Source organism: Haliaeetus albicilla, chromosome 16 (genome assembly GCF_947461875.1).
Source record: "Haliaeetus albicilla chromosome 16, bHalAlb1.1, whole genome shotgun sequence".
NCBI lineage: Eukaryota > Metazoa > Chordata > Aves > Accipitriformes > Accipitridae > Haliaeetus > Haliaeetus albicilla.
The window spans coordinates 22047895-22066870 of NC_091498.1; the positions used below are offsets into that span (position 1 = coordinate 22047895).

General features: G+C 38.6%; 1 protein-coding gene and 1 long non-coding RNA gene across 2 annotated transcripts in view; one reads left to right on the forward strand and one right to left on the reverse strand.

Annotated features, from left to right (window-relative positions):
• DKK3 (dickkopf WNT signaling pathway inhibitor 3) overlaps positions 1–189 on the reverse strand; it is a 29623-nt gene extending 29434 nt beyond the window's left edge. Inside the window, 1 exon segment of the mRNA XM_069803904.1 lies at positions 3–189. Coding sequence (XP_069660005.1) covers positions 3–174 — 172 coding nt within the window. The 5' untranslated portion in view covers positions 175–189.
• Positions 166–15608, forward strand: LOC138689290 (uncharacterized). The gene is made up of 3 exons (XR_011328164.1): positions 166–523; positions 5759–5940; positions 15017–15608. It is a non-coding gene; the product is annotated as an uncharacterized lncRNA (long non-coding RNA).
• The last annotated feature ends 3368 nt before the right edge of the window (positions 15609–18976 follow it).

Consider the following 18976-nt stretch of genomic DNA (forward strand, 5'->3'; position numbering starts at 1 on the left):
GCCTCGGCCCGGGAGGGGGGAGCGGGCAGGAGAGGGGCTGAGGGGGGCGGGGGGAGAGATGCTGAGTGAAAGGAGCAGCGCGCGTTTCCCCTTCAGACCCGAGGCCTGCCTCCTGTTGATTTTTTGAACAGGTTTAATGCGAAGAGGATGGTGGGAGCTGCTCGGCATCGCCATTATGTGTTTTGCTTTCCAGTCTTCGGCGAAGGTTTCCAAAAGGTGTTTTCAGCTCCGAGGATCAGCTAGGTCTCTGAGAGGTGACGCATCCTGCATCTGGCTGGCCAGCACCCCGCTCTCCCTGATTGTTTCCTTTCAAACGTTTTTCTACAAAATTTCAGGCAACATCATCATTTTGTATCTGTGTGCGTCTTCCCCAATTTCCGCATTATTTTTCCTCTTCGTGCTGCACCCCAAGAAATTCATGGACAGTTTTTGCTGCAGTCAGCTCGCTGCTCCGGGGCAACATTGTTGTGCCAAGAGAGAACCGACCTATAAGCCTCATTTTATTTCGGAGCCTGGGTGAGAGGTAATAGTGAGTAAAGTATTTCTGCAGAAACTATTTAAGTCCTGAAAATTTCCTGCAAGTGCATTGTTACAATAATCACCACTATAAAATCCAGTGTTATTGGCAACCTAAGGCAGCTCCAGTCAGCTCTGAATGCTAGCAGAAATGCAGTAGAGAGCAGCAGAGATGGGAAGGCCCCTGTGTCCCCAGAGGGAAACCCTTCCCTTAGTCTCTCAGCTGCTGCACATCATACTTCTGTTCAGTGCAACACAAGGTTTCATTCTGGACACACTGTAAATCTTAGTTTATTGATAGAGCAGTTTGATTTTTTTTTTTTTTTTATGTAAACCTCTTGGACTACACAATTTAAGTAATAAAGAATGTTAGGAATTATCTGGAATTAATTAATAGTTTAACTGTGTTCCATCACATTGCGGGAAGTATGGCACATGAAACAATCCTGTACTGTCAGAGAAATGTTGAGACAACATACTCCTCTTTTCTACCTCTGTCTTTATGGTTAGGTTTCCAGTACATCCGCTGCCTCAAATCAGCTTAATAATACTGATGATGTCCAGGTGACACTTAAGTAGCATTTAGAATTTTAATTTTCTTAACTTTGAGGAGTAACTGAAGGTTAGATCAGGCACAATGAAAACATTCACAAAAAAACACCTGAGGCCCAAGTTCCCAAAGGTATTTATTCATCAGACTCCCAAGGAAATGGAATAGAAGCTAGATGCTTGCTTGTAATATCTTTGTAAATTTGGCCTCAAACCAATTTTCTAAACAATCTAAGCATATGTAAGTGTTAATTGCCTAAATACTTTAGAAGAGATGGGTCTAAAGAGCTAAAGTCTCTCTCTCTTGCAGTGAGATGAGGGCCACAGTCCCAAACCCTGGCTTGGGAAGACCCTCCCATGCTGCCTTTGATGAATGTAGTTAAAAAAACCCAACCCTGACATTGACAGGGCTGACAGGATATAAAGTCATGCATTGTTTGACCATTTAACAAGATGCTGCAGCATACACTTCATTCAGTATTGTTGCAGTGAATTAAGACTACATTCATCTTTCAATATGGAGAAGTACTGTGGAATAAGCTTACAATGCAATCACAGTTACTCTGACTGTTTTCACGGATTTGAACTCAGTTTTCCTAGCTCCTTCGAGTGAGCTTTCTTTGGACGGGGATTGGCCTGAGTGGTGAGGTTGCATTTGTATCCCAGAATGGAAGATCTGCAGCTGAGGTCAGTGCAGAACAGCTCTTCCAGTTTTCTGCTGTCACCTTGGTTTACTTCATAATAACTTCCTTGTGCACACAAGGCTCTAGGCTGACTGTGATTATAGCCAGAGGAGCCAAATGATGTCTTCTAAGCTCAACCTGCAGTACTCTAGAGCACCTGCTTAGATTTTTGCCCTGGAGCTGCTGAAGTCCCCTGTGCCCGTAACTGTGTCTGTGAGGACAGCCATGGGACAGCCACGGACACAGCGGTGCTGTGCCTTGCTCACATGTTGAGCCGGCAAGACACAAACCAGGTCTAGTTCACAGTGACCCCATGTTGTGCCTGAGCTCATTAGCCTGACTGAGAGGCAGGTATATACATTAGGGCACGGTGCTATGCTAGCAGCCTGACATAATTCCCAGCGTGATTAGGTTCTTCCCTGCATTTGGAGCTAGGTGCTTTTCCCCATGGTATCACTTGATCTGCTGGGTATAGGGATGTTGCAAACTAAGGGAGAAAAATTGTCATAGATGGTAGTGCACCTAAAACTTAGGATTTGTAATGATTAACCTTTATCATTCTTCTTGGCTCTACCCTGAGTGCCTATGCAAAAGGATTTAGCTGTATGGAAAATTTTGGGGGTGCACATTTATTCTAATATGGTTGCATTACTATAAACGCCCAAGTCTGTACTCCTATTCTAGTACCTGAGTAGGTTTTTGATTTACAGTTAAGTCTTAGCAAAGCATGCAGCTAACATGAGAGCTGTTACTGGTTTATATTTCTTTCAGCAGAATTTGAATGCCCATGAAGAAAATTACACCTTTATAGCTATGTGTACAATAGTACAAAAACTAGCTACACTTGTATAATTATACTGACATACAACCTAGATCAGGGCCTTAGGTACTTTAATTACTTATACTGAAAATGTTAAACCTAGATTATCTCTCACTGGTGTTAGTGGAAAAATTCCCTTAAGTTTCGGTGGAACTTAGTTACACTCTATCTTTAAACAGAATTAATGGGGATCAGAAGGAGCTTGTAGTATTGATCACCTCTTCTGGTCACTTGTTCTACCATTTTTATCTTGTATGATTAAAGCAACAGTGACAACCACAAAAAAATCAAAAAAGGTAAGAATTCATCTGTATTTAATTTAACAAACCCTGTCATCAGGTTATCTCTACTGTATTTTTACAGCAGGAAGAAAGCCATGTCTGTTTTGAAAATACTGCTTCTGTTTAAAAGCATGCTTCTGAGGAGGTAGGATTAACTATGAATAGCATGTTCTTATATTGGACTCATGCAAAGTCTTGTTTAAAATTATGTTAGGTAAAAGATGTCAAAGAATATGTTTTGGACTGTAACAGATTTTAATAGCTAAGGTGCAGCCCAGAGAGCTGATGTTTTTCTAAGACAAAAGATGCTCTAAAGAGCATCGCTTCTGAACAGATATATTACGCAAAAACCCCTACATTACACAAAAACACGTATGATCTTTTTGCCAGGATACACATATATACATGCATATTCTTACACATTAATTTATTAATTTAGAAAGGACATTATAAGATGGAATAATTTTAGCTAGAAACATAGTAAAAGCATATCCCAGCGATATTACATAAAAAAAAATTTGTAAGACTTAGGTCAGCCTCAATACAAGACCCTTAAGGTGGATTTGAAGCAAAAATGGCCCCCGTCGTGGTGAATGCACTCTTGTCAAAGGCAGAGATCATCTGAATCAGTGGTTCTGGAGAATAGAAACCACCTTCTGGTTGGATGAGTTTTGAGACAAAAGACCATGCTCCTGAAAGCAGCAGGGTAGGGATTTGTGCATGTTTGATTTATTTTTTCCCACACATTGTTTATTCATTTAAAGGCAGTATATTATATTCTGTTTTCTGTGTTTCAAACATCTGTTATTTTGCATGTTCTTTTACCAATTAATTGAGTTCTTTTTCGTTTCCAACAATTGTACTGCTAACAATCAATCAATTAGTTAGCTGCAGAAAAAAAAAGAATAGCAAGATGTCTGGCTAATATACAACCTATAATATGAAAAGGCAGCCTTCTGAAGTATATAAGTATAAACAACGTCAAACATCTGTACAACAAAGACAAAATCTATCACCAGCAGGCAAAAATTCCAGAAACTGAAAGCCTAAATTCCCCACTGAAGGGGAAAGGAGAGCATGAGAGAGGGAGAGCAGAGTTAAGAGAGGGAAATAACACTAGTGAAGTTTGCAGTTTCTATCATTTTAAGCTGCATGTGTCTTGGCTGTTCATGTGAATTTGACCACAGAGGCTGTACCATATGGCTGGAGTCAGGCCGGGAGGGCTGCTGAGGCTGATGCTGCCAAGAGATTGCCCTGCTGCAGGGCTGACCCTGTCACCTGCAGAGCGAATTTCCTTTTACTCCCCTTACTCCCTGCAGTGCTCCTTTCCCTTACTCCCCAATTATGCAGGACATCTACACCAAAGTACCCATTTGTGGCTTTTGGCCCATGATGATTTTGTTATGAGTCTTACAGGAAGGCTGGCCAGTTCAGTGACGGGTGGTCAGTGGAGGATCATAGTTGAACGTCCTGCGGGAGACTGTGTTCTGCCAATGAGTCCCTGCTAACAGCAGCTTGAAAGGCCAGGTGTGACAGCAGCCAAGGGCAAATCAAACTCAGTGCAGCTAACTGACAAAGTGGAATAACAACAAGTGACAAACTGAATGCTTATGGTCTACAGTGAATTTATGTATCCACACTACAGTCTTGAAAAATAGTGTTTAGCATGTCAGCAGTAAGTTTAATTCCCTGGTGAAACTGATTGCTTTATTAGTACAGTATCAGTTAGGGATTTTCCATGGGAGAGACACTATCCAGACAGATCAAGATGTGATAACAGTATTGATTGTCTACTCTTTTTACTGGTCATTAGTTTTACCAGATTGCTTGCACTTACAAAGCTCTGAGTTGTAGTAAAATATTTTTCTACTCACATGGGGTTTTACAGTATGGAAACTTGTAAATGTCAGGACTGAATAAGTGTAAGTATAAAAACCCACAGAGTTATTTTGCTGGGTCAGCTCAATGTTTAACTTTTTATACGTTAAACATATATAAAATTTTTAAGCTCAATCTGAGATCTAGGAGCTTTAGGAAAGATTTAGGAAAAAATTAGGGATTTCAAAGCAGTTAGAGCAGATTCATTTAATGATCATAGTTTTGTCAGGTCTTGCTCAAGTAAATAGGTGTTAAGGACACTGAAATGCTAACATATGTTTGGGAGAAACCTGACTACAACGAGAGGAATATCAACAGAGTTTTCCTGGAATTATGGGTCCTGAAAAATTCCTAATTTAATACTTTTTGGGAATAACTGTGCCTCATTCTAGTTTAATTTAACTTGCTCTATGAATTGATTAAATCACAAGGTAGTAAGACCTTGTTTAAAAAATGCAACAGTATCACACATAGATTTGATTATGAACAGTTATGGTATTTAACTTCGTGCCTTGTCAGAACCAGAGCAACATTCAGGTGTAGGTGAATACTTTGTGGGCCTTTATTTAACAGATTGAAGAAGAGATGTGTGGTTTTCTTAATTTTATTTTCTTAAAGAAGAAAGGGACTTGTATTAGGTTTATCTTCACAGCTGCAGAGTTTAGAGTGGAGCTCTATTATCTCCTTCTGGCCTTCTCATGGATGATCGTAGAATTTTCTAGAAGTTAGATTATCATATGCCAAGAACTTATGAAATATTGACCTATCAGCACACAGTAAATCCTTGACAGTCTTTTCAAACAAGTCATCTTGTGGCACCTGTACTTTACTCAGGAAAAATAGAATGATGCAAATACAAATATTTTTCAGTTTTAACGGCACATTATTTAGCAAGATAGCAGCTATGCATTTGAAATATGAACTTGCTTTGATCTCATTTTTATTGCTTTGTGGACTGTACTTTCCTTTTAAGGTACTCCAGGTTTTAACTGGTGAAGGCCTAACTAATCAACAATGCCTATTTTTTTTAGTGTGCCTTGTATTGTCTCAGTTACTCATGACCATAGCGGATGGAGCAGTGAGTCACCTACCAGACATTATTAGAGCTGTGACAACAAGAAACCAGATGAAACCTTTAAACTGTATCTGCTTCCCAGACCACGGAAATACAGCATATTGACTTTGCTTTGACTTAGGCGAACTGCAAAGCCTGGTAAGGACTCTTTTCTACAATCACAAGTGCAAATTATGTACATAGGCAAATGGCTGTATTCTAGTACATGTCCTAGACACTTTAAATGCCACTCCAAGCCATTGGCTCGGTTTAAAAATAATGACCTATGGCAATAAGGTTCTGAAAGTTATAAGGAAGTATTTATTTCTATTTGTAATGCATAAGTCCATGGCAGTGGATGGAAAACTTCCTGCTGCTCAAACATATTGTCCATGTGCATTCAGACATGTAGATGTGGTGCTTAGGGACACTGTTTAGTGGTGGACTTGGCAGTGTTAGGTTTACTGTTGGACTTGATGGTCTTAAAGGTCTTTTCCAACCTAAATGATTCTATGATTCTATACAATCAAATTACACTTTAAAACTTCTGCATGCCAAGTTATTCTAACTATCCAGGAAGTGCAATATTGTCTGATAAATGAAAATGTAAATTCTTTTTACAGAAGTGTGCACATATGTTTTTGTTGGGGCACAAGGAGTGTGTCAACTGATGGTCTGTAGCTACAAACACTCTCATGAGGACTGTCATAGTATTTCATGCTTTTAAGACTTGGTGGTTAAGAAAACTGGGAGTGAAATACAGAAACTCTATCTCCTGATCTTTTTTAGAGTGTATTTCAGATCAGTAAGTAATAGTTGAAAGTTTTTAGTGGTTCATATGAAATGAATCAATGTCTCCACTCAGTTTGTAGTAGATAGATAGTTGGTAACTTTGTTGATACCAGTTCCAAAAAGTGAGACGGTTGGGTATCAACAAATATTAAGCCATTCTCTCATTATCAAGGGGGATCCTTCCAGGCCACCGTTGAATCATATTGCCTGGATAGCATAGGGAAGCAGGTCTCCTTTTTCTTAGAGGTGATATGTGTAGAGAGAAGCCATCCTAGAGTCAATTTTTTTAGTGTATTTCATGGAATTACTTGGTGACCAGTCCTGTTAGCTTCAGCACTTCGTAACATGAAGTTAGGTATGACCTAAGTCTTGGTACATAGCTCATCTCCTAGCTCCAGTTCCCCTATTCTGCTTCTTGAAATTGTACTATAGGCAAACATAACATGTATATATGAGAGTTGGGACAAAAGAATCAAGAAATGGGCAAAGAGCTGCTGTGAAATTGGGCCAACAGTAACTTATGAAGAAGGTGCCTGCAAGAGAAGGAACCAAATATAGTAAGAGATGAAATGGGTTGAAGTAAGGTAGACAGGAACTCATACAAGGAGAATTTAAAAGATAACCCCTAGAGCAGTAGGGAGGTTTTTTGAAGTGATAGTGAGAAGACTGGCTTGGGACATGGGAAAAGAGAAGCAGTGTGAAGGAAGAGCTGCAGAGAAAAAGTGCTTGGGAGTTACTGTATGAAAGAAAGTCACACAGACAAGACAGTGAAGCTTTAGCAGGGAAACAAAAAAGTTAATTCAGAAAAGCAAATGACTGGGGAAGGGAAACCTGAAGCTAGTTTAAAGGACAATGAAAAAAATGTGCTTGCATGGAATAAAGGACATAGGAGAAGAAAGAACCAAATGCACAGTAAGAAATGGAGAACTTTTATCATACATGTAGTACACAAGAAGAGACATTTAATTTGAGGAAAAAATTGTTTGCTTGCCTCTTTTTTTAACAAAACATAGGGAATCTAATGTGTAATAGTGCTTTGGTTGTGTATGAGGATAAAAATTTTTTCATCTCTTGGCCAAGAATGTGTGTCATACGTTGGCCAGTTTTCTCCTCTTTCATGCTATAAGTTGCACTTGCTGCTACCAAAAACCGCAAAGATAATAGTTGTGTTAGGAAAACATTATAGATCATGTATTGGCCATTCACTTCGATCTTTGCAGATTCTAGGCATTCAAGAAATCCCCCAAAGGTCACACAACCATTTATTCCTCAAGCCTTTCTGAAAATGATAAGCAAGTAAGCAATGACAAAATACTCATGAAGTTCGCAGCTTGGCAGCAGCAATTTCATAGATGACTCACTAGCCAGTAGGTTGTCTAAGGATTTGCCTAATCATACAAGCAATCCAATCTTCCCTTTTGTAGATTTAGTGAAGCTATGTCAGTGTTATGCTAGATGGTGTTTAGCCGCATATCCTGTACGTTTATGAAGTCAGGAGAAATACAAAACTGTATATTAAAACATCATCAAAACCATCAGGTATGATTGATTAAGACCTAACAAGGTAATTTGTCTTCTGTAACATATATAGCCTTTCTCTACCAGATTTCCACTCTCTCATTATTCAATTTTTCTGGTTTAGTACATAGTCAAAACTTAGTTTAATGTCATTGTCACTTCAAAATAAAAAAATGCAAACAATGCGATAAAACCTTATAAGAAATTCAGTCATTCCTATATTCTGATTTTCCATTTCTTATTCTAAATATATCTTATGAACGTATTTCCCCATTGCCTGTGTAAATAACATCACAGGGCATTATTATTTATTTATTTCACAAAAGACAGAACATAATTTCAGCTAAAATTGGGCGTTGTACTTTACTTTCACAGATTTTAGTGGGTTTATCATTATTTATATCCATGTAAGAGGAACAGTTCCAATATTTCCAGTTTTAAAATTGCCTGCCATTCTGAATTATGGTATTTTGTATATCTTTCCATTATGGAATTGAAGTTTGCTTGAATTAGTATTCCTTCAAGGATGGATATTGCTGCCTTTTTTTTTTTTTTACTGTTTTGTGCCACACACATTTTAGTGGTTGTTATGGTGAATAAGTTTGTGTATTAAATAGAAGAGAACAGAAATCCCACAATAAAGGTTAGGCATTCACAGCTGGCTGCTTCCCTGAAGCTACAAAAACATATGAATCCTTCATTTGGAAAGATGTGAGTTTTAAAATTTATAAATTAAAGATGGTCTAATGCATTTGCTCAAACAAGGAGTAGCGAATATTCTCGGCTGACTGTGTATCTTCAAAGTTGCTAGTGCAAGTACAAAGTCATTGATACACTGATATTTAACTCGCATATGGCCCTTGTTAAAGTACACAAGAAAAAGGCATTGAATGATTCAGAACAAAGAAATGTATTTTATTAAGAAAAAATAGGTGTTCGCTCCATCTTGCCTTACTTGAGTTTGTGGGTCATTATATGATCCATTTTTTTCATGGATATGGACTTTTACTTTAGCACACTATTTCCCCACATCATCTACTTTTCAAGCTTGTTGTTGAAGACAACAAAACAAGGATTCCTCTGTGAAAACCAATTCATTCAATTTCTCTTACAATTTTTCTTTTCTGATAAGAAATAATCACCGGTGATTCAAGTTCTCACTTACATTTGAGGACACAGGAAGGGCATAGGTGGACCCTGGTAGCCCTCTCACAGTCCCTTAAGATTTGGGAGACACCCTCCCTGTGTCCCTGCATCTCCTACCACACCCTCCACTTGCCTGCTGCCCTGGAGAGATCTGCCTCTCCTGCAGCATTTTAAGTTGCTGCTCATCCCCAAGCATGGGAGACATCTGAGTGAGATTCTACTAAGAAGTGGCATTTCAGAGAAGGCATCTGTTCTGGTGTCACAGGCTCCAGCCCCCTCGCAAAACCACCAACAAATAATTGCAGGAGCTGGCAACACTCTTGTAAATATTCCGAGATGTACTTTCTGAGATAAGATAAAAGAACTCAAAACAGCATGCTGTCTTGAATGTGTATTCAGCTGCTATTTTCTAGCTTCTTTTTCCAATATTCTTCTGGCAAGATGCTTACTTAAATTCCTATTGAAATATGAAGGGCAAAGTTCATAATCCATATGGAATAGCATTTGAAAAAAGTATTACTGCATATCACTCTGTAAATTCACATTATCTGCAATCTATTAGGGCTGTTATTATTATTTAGCTTTAATACAAAATTATTATGCACACAAAATATTTTTAAACAGTTTTCTTTTAAATTCAGGATATTTTAAAATTTCAAGTAATGGACTGTGATATCTCTTGCAGACTGTGAAACTAAATTTTTATTGTTTACATAATAAAACATAAACCTACTAAAATAACAGAATTGGGAGTGGGTCATCTACATGGAAAGGTTTTAATAAGCATCTTATTTTTAAAAAAAACAAATACTTCTCTGTACTTCAATACAAGGAAGGATTCTACTTTTGATGGAGGCCTCGAATCTTATGTTATTTAAGAATCAGAAAGGATCTTGGAGCAGAGGCAATAACCAAACTACAAAAATTACAGCAAGTACTTTGTTTTGCAAGTTATTTTCAAGGACTTAAATGCAAGTGGGCTAGAGTGGTACTGTGGAGTGCAAATAAATTTTTGTGGTCACATTTTAGAACAGGAGCTGTCAGCCCCATACAAAATAAAATCTAGGTGGCATTAGCATCACAAGTGACCCAAAATAGAGGTAAAATGTGCTAGAAGAGTGGCATATGGATGGCAATGGCAACAAGAATTGCCGCATTGCTGCAAGAACTGTGAAAATAAACAGCAAGGGGTACCATGAAAGCAATCGGGACAAGACGTCCCAGAACATGAAGGTTGTCATTGTCCATAAAACGCTGTTAAAACCAATCCTCAGAAACTACAAGTAAGCACTAAAAGGAGATGCTTTACAAACAGCAGATGGTGCAACACTGCAGCTGGAAGGAATGGCAGAGTGGTGACACCAAAGCAGCTTGAATGGAGAAGGAGGGATTTGCCATTGTTGCCAGGTGCCATAAATGTTATCAGTAGATGTGTGGCTGCACAGCAACAGTTGAAGAGGATCACAGACTGTTAAAAATGGTTATTGACAAGTATTTCGCTTTTGCACTTAGTCTAAAAGTTATAAAAATATCACTTGCCAGGAAGCTGAAGATATATTTCCATTGCTGATCTTATACTGTGCAAAGATAGGAAAAGGAAGAATTGTTGGAAGAAGTTTACATCATATTACCAAATTTATCATTTAGAAACAGGCTGTCAGAAAGAATAAAAAAAGACGGATGATGGATGTGACTAAGCTTTAAACCGAAAAAAACACAATAAAATCACAATGCCTGCAGAAAAGCAACATGTTCATTAGCCATAGGGAACAACTGGAATTAAAAGTATAAGCTGTGGAAAGAGAGCAATTATTGAAAGAAGAGAATATACTGATTTCAACTAAAATTCATCAAGAACTTCTCAAAAGCATTAACAATGGCCACTTTAACATAGCCTTAAGCAAGAGAGGAAGAAGAAGAAACACCCATAATTTGCCCAAAATGAATGAATGGATAAAAGAAATTGCCAATTGCGCAAAGTAACAAAGACAGAATCTGGGGGAACTGAGGTAACATTAATGATGTGTCCGATAGAGCTGGGCAGACACAGACATACAACTATCAGTCATATTCTAAAATAAACTAATGAATCAACATGGTTGTCAGCCAGCAGCAAAATAAGTCATGGTAACTTTCTAGATCATGCTCTAATGAGATGAGATAACGGGTGCAGAGCAGATGTCAGACAACTACACAGAGACAGTGCAATGAAGGAGTCATCTGTATTGTGTGTTTGCCCAGGATGAGTGAATAATTTACCGGGTCAGTGACTCAAATCACATTCTTTTCACCTATGAAGCCCTTCAATTTTTTAATAATGTGACTTCTCTGGCTTTTGGAAGAGTGTTAGTCTTCCAGGAGCATACTTTTTATTTCAGCACCTTTGAAAGTCTTTCTGCAGATAGGCTACAGGTTATGTCTTTGTCCCTTATGGGGAATATCAGTTGCTGAGGATCTTTGATTTGTGTGCCCTATTTTGGGGTTAGGAGACAACCCTTGTACTGACAGCGCTGTTGAAAGCCTTTTTAGGGCAATGCCATGAAGTCTGGTAGAGCCCAGATTTCACATGATTTCTGAATTCTTCTGGGTCACACTCTTCTCCCTGTGGGCAAACAGACTGCCTAGCACCTAGGAGACGGGTCTTGTAAGGGACAGACCATCATCTTCTTTCAAAGCTTTCTTTGTTGTGCCCACCCTGATACCCCTGTGCAAGTCACTGCTTTTGTTCTCTCGGCATCATGTTACGGCTGCCCCAGGGAAGATATCTGCTGACATTGGTGAGCAGGTCCAGAGTTGGCCTTCTGTTTCAGATTTGCCTAAAAATCAACTTGTAGTTTCCCTCCTTCCTGTTCCCTGGGCATTTGAGACAGACTTTGAAGCCATATTTTCCTTCTGTATTTCAATTTTTGTAACTTTTATTTTAACAAAATGTATTCCTACTTTTGTTTTGTTTAGGTAATATCGTTCTTTTCAGTTCTAATACCATTTCATAATGGAAATGACATTCACTTCCAAAGTTCACATGTATTTTAAGGTATTTAAGTGTAATTTTTTCAACTAATCAATAGTAGGCTGTATTTTTCAACTTATTTTAGTATGCTACCCTAACTTAACAAGATTACTAACTTAACAGGTTTCTACTCTTGACGGAAAAACAAAGAACATAGAGAATTATTTTAAAACTCTTACATAACTTTCTTCTTTCCTTGCAAGGATTGCTGGACAATAAGGAATATAGAACTGTAATTCTTGGGGTGAAAGAGTAGATATACATATATGCATGTACCTCTGTGTGTGTGTATGTATATGCTGAGAGCACATTAATAATTTTTAATGTATTTAAAGCATGAATGATTAGTCCTTCAATAAAATGAATATAAAAGTAGTAAATTTCATAAGCAGTATTTATGTGTCTTATGGTAAATAATAAATTAAAGTACTGCTTTGTTCTCTTTACATGTCTACTTCTTCTGGTGTGCCATTTCATATATGCACTATGCTGGATGTTTCTGTTGTGAGCAATGGCTCCTAATGGCACCTGTCAATGGCGCTGATGGATGTTAAAAAGGCATATATTACAGAACCTCTTCGCTATTATACTCCAGCATATTAAAGGGTGATGTCTGTTTTAATGCAGCTTCATCTGATGTTAGAACAGTTTCCTACACTTATCTTGAACTTTTGCATTTACTGCAATGGTTTTTTTCTAGCTACAGTGAATGCTTCAGGTTTTAATTGCCCTTCCAGTTGCAGTGTAGACTACTGACTGTGCAGAACTTGTCCTGGAACAACAAGGAATTTGGTATCTAGAAACGGGTCTGACAGCTCCACAGACCCCTATAAGCTGACTGACCTCTAAGGTAGCAATGGCAGAAAACAATTCCCATAGTGCAGTAATAAACAGTGAGGGCACAGCCCTGTAGGAACTTGAGTTAATTCTGTTCTGTGTTGAGAATTTTTTGCTAGCATCTCTACTCTGGAACAAAATTGTGGAAGGAAATAAAAAGAGGTTTGATTTATCTGGGTTTTGGTAACCTTTAAACTGGACCATATAACCTGATAATTCTATTTTATCTGTGTCATGAAAACACATCTTGCTGTAGGTACTTACTGAAGTAAAACAAGTAATAAAGCAAATGCCCCAGGAAGAAGTTTCAGTTTTCTCCCTATCAGAACAGAGAGTCCACTGAGCATGCAAAGGATCTTGCACTGGTTTACAATAATGATTTTTGTATCCTTACATATTTCAAGGCAACTGCCTCGTGATTTGTGAGTTGAGTTTTCACTTTTTTTCCAGACTCACACAGCCTAAGGCAGGCAGCCCTGTGGCCAGGAGCTGACTAGGAAGATGTCACCGTTACTTAGCTGGAATAAGACATTTATACTTCAGCTTCTATCTTTCACAAGACTGCATCCTTTCTTATATCCCTGATTGACTGCTCCCAAGCCTCCAGTCAGAGAAATACTTTCACAGTTACTGATCTGTCAAGTTCTGCAAGAGCAAATCACAATTTCTGATTGTGCTGTATCCTTCATCCCTTCTGTGATACATTTGTGATACAGATGTGGCAAGGGACAGACATATCTTGTGCCTCATTTCCCAGAAGGCTACAGTATTGCCATGGTGTAGGGCAAAAGATAGGTTAATAAGCCATCTATCTCAAGGTTTTAATATACTTTAGTAAAATTATACACTACACAAAGCACAGATTTCCCTATGGCTTTTTAATATGCATATGTTTCTTTCCAGCATAATTCATACAAGTGGGTGTATATATTCGCTGCATGTACATGCATCTGTGTCAGCCTTTGAAGGAAAAGAATTTCACCCTAAGTTATTTACTTTTTCAGCTATGTTATATTTAACGCATTCTGAATTTTTTTAGCGATGACCACTCTATACTTTTTTGCCGGCTCCTGCATAGAGATGTTTCCATGGACTGGTCTGTCATTCCTGTGTGTGTTTGTGTTGAATAAGCTCTCCCTTCTTTCTCTTGGCTGCTCCATTTGGAGCCTGGGGTTAGACACAAAAAGCATACCGTTAAACTAGAAGCCGTAACATTAGTGTAGCACACCTACACTACTCCCCTAATTAATTAATTTTCACCAGTATGGCATCCAGTTCTTTATTTGACATATTCTGAAGTTGACATGAAAACCAAGAAACATGCAAACTCTCGGTGCTGATTTCAGTTACAGCCTCCCTCTTTTTTCTTTTGAGATTCCCTTTCAGGGCTTGGGCTGGCATGGACAGATGTCTCTGAAATTAGGGTGGGCTGAAGACTGATCAGCAGAGCACAGACCTCATTCCTGGACCTAAGCCTGGGTCAGAACTGGGTCTGATTGATCTGATATGATCAGTATCTCTACAGCTATTCAGCTGGTGAGGTTAGCTTTTAAATGACAGTCAAAACAGTTGTCGCAGGCTCTGCACTTGTTTGATTAAAAATGTTTCCCCCTGCTGTGGTGGGAATGATGTGGAAGCATAAAGATGTGTTTGTGTGATAAGGAACTGTGAAAATGAGAGTTGCTACTGAACAACACAAACCATGATACTGCTAGCATTTTTATAGAAAGATAAGAGAGGGTCATACTTGCAGTGTGGAACACAACAAAGCTGTAACAAAAGTATTTTCTAGTGACTAATATTTTGTTGTAAATGACGGTGAGAGTTAAAAAATGAATCGTTAGACATTACTGTCTTTACTGTTGTCTCTGTATAATTCATGTGCTGGTTTGGATTAGATTCTCAACTGTGTGTTCATCACTCTCTTTTCAGCTCTGGAAAACAAAAGTGGTTTTTAATCTAAGGGATTCTGCAACCTCTGTTGAAATGCAAGGCTGAGCTCCCTGATGCCTGAGTGCATCTCAGAGAGCTGCATGGCACCTGGGAGTCTGCACCATGCACGGACTTATCATTGCTTTAATGTAAAGACTGCTGAACTGTGTCCCTGGTACTACCATCCTGCCTCTCCCATGGTGCTAACCTTTTTTCCTTCAGTCACAGCTGCTGGACTGTGATTATAATGTTCTGTTTTGTAGTTTATATCTAATACTGTTTACACACTTTGTAGTAAGCTTTCATCAATGGTATTTCAGTCTTTGGAAGGCTTTCACTCTACATATTTGAGAAAGGATCTCAACATTGCACATGCATTAAGTTAATTTAGGCATTTTTTGTAGGACTTGTAACACCATGTAAGTATCAAGAACAGCTTTTTAAATTCAGTTTCTGATTGTTTTCTCAATGATGTGTACTCAAACTGAGATATAAGATGTTCCCCACAGCACTTTGAATACACCAGTGTTTTTTGAAGTTAATGGGATGTTACAATTTGAAGAAGTATCAATTTGCTGATAAACAAAGAGACTGGGCAAACACTTCTCTGAAAACATGATTTTACAAAGACCATCTTGCAATATAATAAAAATTTGGTTTAGCTTGTCTTGGACAACTTTTTCTGGCAGTTCCACTGGATCATACCACTGATGCTGGAAAGTTGTCCAGAATTAAGCTTGCGTCGACCACTGACTGATGGTTTATTTCAGGAAAACTGCAGGCTGTGGATAAATTGTCAGTTTTCTTACTCATGGTGTATACAAGTAATGAGATGGGGCCGTAAGTTGTTTTTTCCATATGTTATACATAGCTATAGTTTAATGCATACTAGTTTAATGCATGCCTCTAATTTGCCATTTGAAATACTTCTGAATAAACAAATTAGGAGGGGGACAAAGAAAGGCACTGCAGAGATTTTGAATAGCACCTAACACTTAAAGGAAAACTAGCTGTGTCAAAGAAATATAGCAGAGACCAAGGAGTTAATTTGTTCTGGTGGATCATCCCTACATACTTTTCTCAGCCACCAGCTGAGTTATTTCTCAAATGCCAGCCAAGAACTACATGCAGCTGGCAAAAATCCACAGTTACCAGTGCAATGGAAAAGGGGTAAGATACAAAAAGGAGCAGTGTGGGCTTGTTGACAGAGGTGTGGGTTCCTGTGCTCTTATCCAGCTTGTAGGGTTAAGAGGATAAATAGTTAATGAAGATAACATTTATACAGTGATTCAGCTCAGTGGTATGTGTGATGATTTCCTAGGTCTCTGGAATCTGTTTTGCGCTGTGGAGTGTATAAAGTTCATACAGGACCTGTGGAGTTCATATATGACTGGGTTTCCCGGAGGTTCACAGAAAGACCACTTTAATTGTAAGTGATTTCAAAAAATATCAGACAACTAGTTCTTCAGTTATTCTGGGTATGACACATTAGGAACACAGAGAGGTTGAGAGATGGAGAGAGCACAGATGAAACACTGGTAATAGAGCACAGAAATCTTCCAAAATCATGACTATGCGGTGTTTAGCCTGGAGAAAAGGAGGCTGAGGGGAGACTTCATTGCTCTCTACAACTACCTGAAAGGAGGTTGTAGCGAGGTGGGTGTTGGTCTCTTCTCCCAAGTAACAAGTGATAGGACGAAAGGAAATGGTCTCAGGTTGCACCAGGGGAGGTTTAGATTGGATATTAGGAAAAATTTCTTCACCAGAATGGTTGTCAAGCATTGGAACAGGCTGCCCAGGGAAGTGGTTGAGTCTCCATCCCTGGAGGTACTTAAAAGACGTGTAGATGTGGCGCTTAGGGACATGGTTTAGCAGTGGACATGGCAGTGTGAGGTTAACAGTTGGACTTGATGATCTTAAAGGTCCTTTCCAACCTAAATGATTCTATGATTCTTGCAAACAGGAGGTGAGTGGATCTAGCATATCCCCAAAGCTCCCCAAACCTGTGCAACATAGGGTAAAAATAAGGGATATTTCCAGTTCTGAAGTTAACACCTATACATAAAATAGGACCTCATAAAGCTCAGCATTTCTGTAATTCCTTATTCTTTCTGGACCCCATTGCATAGCAAGTACTGACCAGATTCTTACAGACTGAAAAAAATACTGGACTGCAGAAAACAATCTTACATATAGTCAAATCATCCTTGGCTGAACACATACAGGAGGAAGTGAGCCATGGAAGATTTCAAGTGGGGGTGAATATTGCTTTCCAGAGAACTAGGAGTATCAGATAGGAAAGCTATGCTTCTTGTGGCTGGTTAATCACCATGGTTAGTTGATCTCTGTAGCTTGTACTAAGGAGTCCTGGAAAATCAGATCATTGAAATTATAAAAAGCAAACAGCATTAATGCATTCTGGTGCCTTTTTCACTGTAATTCATGACTGCTTAATACGCTAGGTGTCTCTCATCAGGCAGTCTTTTGCACACCACTTACAGATAAGCACACACATAAATAAAATCAAAGTGTCTGATTTTCAAGCAAACCTGAAATATTTTTAAAAATTGTAACTGAGTTTAACTAATACCCAACACATAAGGGCCATTGAAAAATTAGTCTGTGCCCAAAGTCTTGGATGCCTGAGTTGCCTGTTAAAGGCTGTGGAAGCGCTTACTCCAACTAAGAAGCAGTAGGATCTGTGCTCCATTTAGGCTCTTGATTACATCTATATGTGTGTGTTTGTGTGTGTGTGTTTGCACACAGGCACATGTTAATCTGTTCTTTCTAATGTAAAAAAATTATTTGGATCTGCTGTTCTTTAAAGAGAAAGTCTCCCCAGGCTGTCCCAGACTGCATGTTACTGCTCTGAATTACTATTTATAACAAGTTAACTCTGATCCTATCCAAAACTCCAGAATCTAAAACGTGAATATGAGCTGATGTTGGTACCGTCGAGGCAGACCAAACACTGCTGGCTGGGGAGGCCAGCGCCATCCGGGAGTGTCCTATGGAAATATCCCCATCTAGTGGGTGTACTGGGCTGAGGACATTCCTCTGGTGTACCAGCACACAGCCTGTCCACTGTTTTAATAGCAATTGCACATCTGTTGTTTTCCTGAGAGAAAACAGCAAAAGTAGGAACCTCCTATTGTCTGTAAATTTTTTTCAGATTTTACATGGGTATTCTGAAAACATGTGCAATATTTAATATGGTCTTTCAATGATAGACTGTTCTGCTTTTCTCACTAAAGTGTATACAGAGTCCCTTATGCCTAAAGAAGCTAAAATATCTCTGATGGTTTGTCCAGAAATTTTCTCAATTTAAAAAAAAAAAGAAAAACACTGAAAGGTTTTCAGGCTTGATATACAGTTCCCACAGTTAAAGGTACTGTTTTTCTCAGAACATATTTTACATAAGAAGAATGAGTTCATTGGGATTTGAGAACTGGTATGTTTGTAAATATTCATTATTGTCTTCAAGACAAAACATACAAAAGCAACATGAAAATACAGTATTATCCTGACGTGAGACATGGCTACAAAATCCTGTATCTACTCTCTCCCCTATCTTTTTGAGGGAGTTGTTCTTAGCTGGTGAAAAAAGAAAGTTTGCTCCTAGACCCACTAAAATTAGTAGGAGTTTTGACATTAATAGAGTTAGGGCTTAGTGAAGAATATTTCAGGAAGGAATACAGCATAGCAAAACTTGCAGTACATTCAGTCCTAAAGAAAGTATAGTACTCATGTAATGGTCACCCAATTAACGCTTTCTTACTTGTCTTTCTCAGAAAGGATTAGTGGCTGAAATAGTGTAATAGTTATTTAAGGATGGCTGAATAACGTAATGGCATCTAACTAATCAGATGCCTATTGCTGATATTTGTAAGCAAGGCTTCAGATTCTCCAGCATCCCATCCACGCTAGGAATTTCTGTCTTAAATCCAGGCTGAAGCACAT